Here is a 6694-nt window from a genome sequence, read left to right as displayed (position 1 = left end):
CACATGGACAATACAGAACAAACACATGGTTGCCTTGGTGGTGGTTTTTCAACTGGAAATTAACAAACAGTGACATTTCATCTCCTGGCCTCATTGTTTGTTAATTACTATGTTGTCAACTTTTGATGGCGGTGCATCTACTTCACGACATTCCTCCTTTCGCGTGACTTGCAGAGTGTAGTAATGAATAATTAATGGCATTATCTATCAGTGCGTGTTTAGCTCACCAGCTATGATAGCAGTGTGTGATGCTTCTCCTGCATCCCCACCCTCCTCCACCCCTACCACCACCCCGCCTTATGGAAATACTGTGTCAGAAATGTCCTCTTTTCTACACCCCCCCCCCCCCCCCCCCCCCCCCCCCACTTTTCTTGTCGTCTCATCCTTTCGTACTTTTTGCCTAGCCGGTTTGTTCACCCGTTTTTTTTTTCCCTTTTCTTTTCCAGAAAGCCTTGAATATATGTTTTGTTTTTTTTATACTTGATAACTGAGCACTCTTACCCTTTATTGCTTTCTTGAGCCTTGGATATTTGAGGCGACCGCTGACAGTTTTGTTTGGTTTTGTGTGCCTGTTATCATGTAGGTTTTCAATCGTTTGCATTTTTCATAATTAGTTCGTTTATCATCTAAGATGATGATATCAGACTGAAATTTCATAATTAGGTTTATGTTCAGGTTATTATTTTTTTATGTGATGAATTTCAAATCATTTGGCGAAAAGTTGACGGAATGGTTAGCGTCAAAGGCATGTCGTCCATGGTGCATTCATATGACTGTAATTTTCCCTGGTTTTCTTTTCCAGATTTTTTTTGGTCATGCTCTGTAGGATGTTGTTCACTTTCTTATATGGCCCTGTGTGGATGGATGGAGCGTAACTGAGCAAGAAAAAGACAAACTGGGTACAACTGAAAAACGGCCTGTGTGGCCGCCGTGGCCAAAGTGGTTAAGCGTCACTGGGAGAACTGACGCGGGTTCGAGTCCAGTCAGATTTTGTTTTTTGTTTTTTAGGCCCTTGGCCAGTTCCTACACAGAGTTTAGCGTGATGGTGGGCTCAAATGGCGGGGAAGATTGGAACCACCCATTCGAGGGTTATCCACTTCATGGATGTGTCTTTGATACCGTCTGTTGCTCGAAATCCTGGCTGCTCAATACTGCATGTGTCTGCATCTCTAAGCCTGGCTTATGCCGGGATCTGTTATGTTATGAGCGTCCAGCCTTGTCAAGTAGTTCCAATCCTAAATGAACCCCCATAGAATTATCTTCATCACTCTCATCATCATTTAACGTCATCGAAATACAGGAAGCAAAAGGACCTAAATTCTCGGGCACGCGCGCGCACACACACACACACACACACGCACACACACGCACGCACACACACACACGCACACACACACACACACACACATACACGCACACACACGCACGCACACACACACACACACACGCACACACACACACACACACACACACACACACATAAAGAGAAAGAGAGAGAGAGAGAGAGAGAGAGAGAGGGAGGGGCTGTATGTAAGTACAATCGGGTCATCATTATGTCCATGCGAGTGCGGAGTTTTCCTCGCTCCCTCTTCTTCTTTTTTTTTTTTTTTAAATTTTTTTTTTTAGACGATAGTGACATGGACAAAGCAAGAAAATGACAGATGCATTTGATGATCACATCATTACCGAGAATGAGAGAAGCCAGAAATGATGAAATATTGTCGTTAAACAATGAGCCTGGGCGAGACTTGCAGGAGATGCACGAAGCACGCACACGCGCGCCTGTGTGTTGCAGCACCAGCAAAAAAAAAAAAGTGTGTGTGTGTGTGTGTGTGTGTGTGTGTGTGTGTGTGTGTACGTGCGCCGGTAAGTGTATACGAGCGTGTGTATACTTGTACTGATACTGGCTGCTGTGGAAAAAAAAAAGAAGATAATGGATCATCAAAATGTTTTTGTAGGATGCACGCCATCTGTTTACGTTGGTTCTGGGCCAGTTAATGCACAGACTAAACATCACTTAAGTACACTGGCCTGGAGAGAGAGAGAGAGAGAGAGAGAGAGAGAGAGAGAGAGAGAGGTCTGAAGTCTGAATGGTTTATTGTTTAGGCCTTTGTGCCCGTGACAACAAGGGTAAGGGGGTGGGGCGGAGGGGGTGCGGGGGTGGTTGGGGGGGGGGGGGGGCGGGAGGGACTTCCGTGTTAACATCCATTATAAAGAACAGCGTCAAAAAATGAACAGCAAACACAGGGTAGAAAAGACAGAAGAAAGCACAGACAGAGTGAGGCAGAGAGAGAGAGAGAGAGAGAGAGAGAGAGAGAGAGAGAGAGAGAGAGACACACACACAAAAAGATAGATGGGCAGATTGGTGTGTAATCATGTGTCATTAACTAAAGATAGACTTGAGAGAGAGAGACGACGGGCGCCATAGCCGAATGGTTAAAGCGTTGGACTTTCGATCTGAGGGTCTCGGGTTCGAATCACGGTGACGGCGCCTGGTGGGTAAAGGGTGGAGATTTTTATGATCTCCCAGGTCAACATATGTGCAGACCTGCCAGTGCCTGAACCCCCTTCGTGTGTATATGCAAGCACAAGATCAAATACGCTCGTTAAAGATCCTGTAATCCATGTCAGCGTTCGGTGGGTTATGGAAACAAGAACATACCCAGCATGCACACCCCCGAAAACGGAGTATGGCTGCCTACATGGCGGGTTAAAAACGGTCATACACGTAAAAGCCCACTCGCGTATATACGAGTGAACGTGGGAGTTGAAGCCCACGAACGCAAAAGAAGAAGAAGAAGAAGAAGAAGAAGAAGAAGAGATAGAGGTTTTGGGGTGAAGACACGGGTGTTCTGTTCAGGTTATAGTTACATTCGCCCTCAGGCCGTTGTTGTCCATCATGTAAGTATTGCGCAAACTACCATTATTTTTTTTTTTCAGAAGTACGATTGTCGCAAATAAAATGACATGAAAACGAGACACTCACAAAAATACACTGATTTCCTCAGAAGGGAGACAGATGACAGACAGACAGACAGACAGACAGACACACACACACACACACACACACACACACACACACACACACACACACACACACACACACACACACACACACACACACACACACACACAGATGATGATGATGATGATGGCAACTACGAGGAGGAAGACGACGATGATGATGATGATGACGACGACGATAATGATGATGACATTGATGATGATGACGATGATGAGCTCACCAAACCCGGCCGTCGGAGGAAAAAAAAAAAAAAAAAGCAGCTGGTGACCAGCAGAGTGAAAATGTAAAACAGAACACAAATGGAAGTTTTAACTCTCTCCATACGAACGGCGACAGTGACGACGTTAACAGCGTTTCACCCCAATCCCCATCATCAAAATATTGCAAGCGGAAGGCTCTTATACTGAAGACGTAGAATGTTGACAAAGAATACCACAATTCTGACGACGGAAGCTAAAGGTTGGGTCATTCAGACACCCACTGGACACCCGAGGGGTCTGTGCAGAGGAGAAGAGAGGACTGGCCGTACTGAGTTAATCGAATCTAAACTACGCATGTATGACAAGCCGCGTGAATTGATGTGTCTGCTGTCGAGAAGCTAGCATGCATCTAATGATTGAGACATAATATTATACTCATCACGTTGTGTACTACTGTATTGATCCTCGGCCGGTGCACACGCAGTTTTCGTTCAGTAGTCAGTGATGCCTGCAACTCTTTTTTTCTCAGTGCGTGTGTGTGTGTGTGTGTGTGTGTGTGTGTGTGCTCGAGCCGTGTGTATGTGTGTGTGTGTGTGTGTGTGTGTGTGTGTGTGTGTGTGTGTGTGCGTGCGTGCGTGCGTGCGCTCGCGCGCTGTGTGTGTGTGTGTGCGTGTGCTCGAGCCGTGTGTGTGTGTGTGCTCGAGCCGTGTGTGTGTGTGTGTGTGTGTGTGTGTGTGCGCGCGCGCGCATGCCAATTCGATAAGTGCTGTACGTATGCTTGTGTGTTCCGTGTCTCTGTTCTTGTGCGCATACCTGTCTGCATGCATACGTTAACATGCCAAAGCGTTTCTATGCATGTGTGTCTTAGTGTCTTTGTGTGTGTGCCGGTGAGTAGGTCAGTGTGTATGCGTGCATATCAGTGTGTGTGTGTGTGTGTGTGTGTGTGTGTGTGTGTGTGTGTTTGCGCCCGCCAACTGATGTAGGATTACATCTGCAATATGCGTGTGCACGTGCTTTCCAAATGAGGTGTCACCAAGTGCAACCGAAAGAAGGTGACCATGGCGGTATAAAGGTCCTCTCTGTCTCACACCCGGCGCTGTTGTGTGTGCCAAATGGCGGTGGGTGGTGGGGGCTGAGGGGTGTGTGTGTGGGTGGGGGGCGGGAGGGGGCTGCATGTACTCCCTCCCCCCCCACACCCCGACCAATCACCCCCCTCAACCCCACCCCTTACCCCCTCAACCCCGCGCGCCTGACACAGCCCACTCAACATCACTCACACACTGAGCACTGAGCACAACCAGTCACACCTCACTCAACTGTGTGTGGGGGGGCCACAGACACACTTGACTGACAAGCAAACCAGACCACACCACAAGTAAACACCGGTGGCAGCCGTTTACCCCCCCAACACAAGCTGTCAGTCAGAACGCACGAGCGACGGTACCATTGGACCACAGCCACTGAGGGGGCGGGGCCTAACGGTCTTTGCCGCCCGCTCCTGCGTGTGCACAGCGCGCGCGTAGAAAGGGAAATAACTGCTGGAGGGGGAAGGGGGTAGTAGGGGGTACGGGTGCGATATCTTTTCCTCTATTATACTGCTCTCCTCGTGTGTGTGTGTGTGTGTGTGTGTGTGTGTGTGTGTAGCGAGAGATCCATCCACTTGTGTGGACGGTGCCATGTGCAAGTTTTGTTTGATTGTCGCTGGCCATTGTTCTCACTCGGCAGTTCTGGAGCTGGCTTCGCGCTGTGGACTTTCCCCCGTGTCTCTTGGGAATGCCAGTTGCTCCGTCAGTGACAGATTCGGCCATCGTTTTGTTGTCCGGCTGTTTACCTTTTTGAGGAAATCAGTCTACAGGTTTGTGCCGTGTGGACATCAACAAGCTCCCACCTGTCTTTACATTATTATTATTATTATTTTTTTTTTTTATGAAATAAACTTCAGTTGATGATGAGAACTTCAGTGACACACAACGGTTGAGTTATAGTGACTTGTGAGAACAAAGTCAAACAAGTTAACTCTCAGTCAGTGGTGTCTCACCTCCTCAATCGACTGACGGGAACAAGAGGTAACGCTCAAGTCTTCTTCATTTCAAAGACTGGGAAAAGTTTTCATTGATTGAACTCGGTTTCGTTCAATGAAATTAACCTTTTAAGTAGTACTGCCTGTAATTACCGTCGAATCGAAATCAGATCTGTCATCGCGTTTTTTGTTTTGTTTTTTGTTTGTTTGTTTTGTTTTTGTTTTTTGCTTCTAGCAACGAACTGCTCTGAATTTTCAACCTTAAACTTCTATATACATATATCAGTAAGTATATATATATATATAATTATATATTGTAAAAGACTCACCCCTCACACTTTCTGTTTTGCTAGTCACTCAGTGCTACCGTCAAACGTCATGATGCAGCAGACGACATTTTCCACAAGTCGTCTGCCGCGAGCCTTGAATCCCTTCAGCATCAGACGGGTGCTGGGGGAGGAGGACTGGGAGGTAGCAGCAGAAGACAACTTCAGAAATCACTTCTCGTCACCCTCGGCAGCAGCGGCAGCAGTAGCAGCTATAGCGACAGATGACAATTTCGGCGGAGGCGCTGGTTCCAGCGATTCCAACGAACGCGGCGGCGTCGGGCGACTCCTGTCCGTCTCCAGTGACAACGAGGGCACGGCCGCGGCATCCGACGATTCACTCAGCCCTTCATCCTTCGCGGATGAGTCTCGCATCTGTGTGGATGATAACGATAACGCTTTCATCAGTGCCAGAAAAGACTCCGCGGACAAGTCGAACTTTCTTACGAGCACCACGAGCACTGGCACCACCACCAGATCGGAGGGGACATGTCTGGCAGTGGAAGGTTACAACAACATCGCGGGCAGATCAAAGAGCATTGGTGGTGGTGGTGGTGGTGGTGCTGTTGCTGTCACAGAGCAGGGACTGACTGGTGGTGGTGGTGGTGGGGGTGAGGCAAAGAGCCTGTACTCTCCTAGCTCTTTGGGTGAGGGTCGTCTCCCCCCTGGGAACAGAGTCCATGTCCCTGGCGGTCGGCAGGCCAAGATATGGACATCGCCACAGCTGCTGCGGACGGAGGGAGGAGGGGAAGGTCATCACCATTTGCTGGACGTGGAGATTGAGGACGATGACGATGATGATAATGATGACAGTGACGCGAACGAGGCCATTGACATGACGTTGTCCTCTTCAGCGGGGCTTCGGGGACACCCTTATGATGTGAGTGTCTGTTGTTGTGTTTGTTTTATCTCTTGTTAGTGTGTGTGTGTGTGTGTGTGTGTGTGTGTGTGTGTGTGTGTGTGTGTGTGTGTGTGTGTGTGTGTGTGTGTGTGTGTGTCTCTCTCTCTCTCTCTCTCTCTCTCTCCCTCTGTGTGTGTGTGTGTGTGTGTGTGTGTGTGTGTGTGTGTGTGTTTCATGCGTCCATACGAGTGTGCGTGTGCTGTGTGCAGGTGCGCGAGTGAG

At 48.3% G+C, this 6694-nt stretch overlaps 1 protein-coding gene across 1 annotated transcript in view; it reads left to right on the top strand.

Annotated features, from left to right (window-relative positions):
• Positions 1-4887: 4887 nt before the first annotated feature.
• Positions 4888-6694, top strand: part of LOC143281751 (uncharacterized) — a 32526-nt gene continuing 30719 nt past the window's right edge. Inside the window, exons 1-2 of the mRNA XM_076587031.1 lie at positions 4888-5291; positions 5599-6451. Of these exons, the coding sequence (XP_076443146.1) occupies positions 5624-6451 (828 nt within the window). The 5' untranslated portion in view covers positions 4888-5291; positions 5599-5623. The remainder of the gene's footprint in view (positions 5292-5598; positions 6452-6694) is intronic.

This window comes from Babylonia areolata, chromosome 4, assembly GCF_041734735.1.
Source record: "Babylonia areolata isolate BAREFJ2019XMU chromosome 4, ASM4173473v1, whole genome shotgun sequence".
NCBI classification, from domain to species: domain Eukaryota; kingdom Metazoa; phylum Mollusca; class Gastropoda; order Neogastropoda; family Buccinidae; genus Babylonia; species Babylonia areolata.
This window is presented reverse-complemented; position numbering and strand designations above follow the sequence as displayed.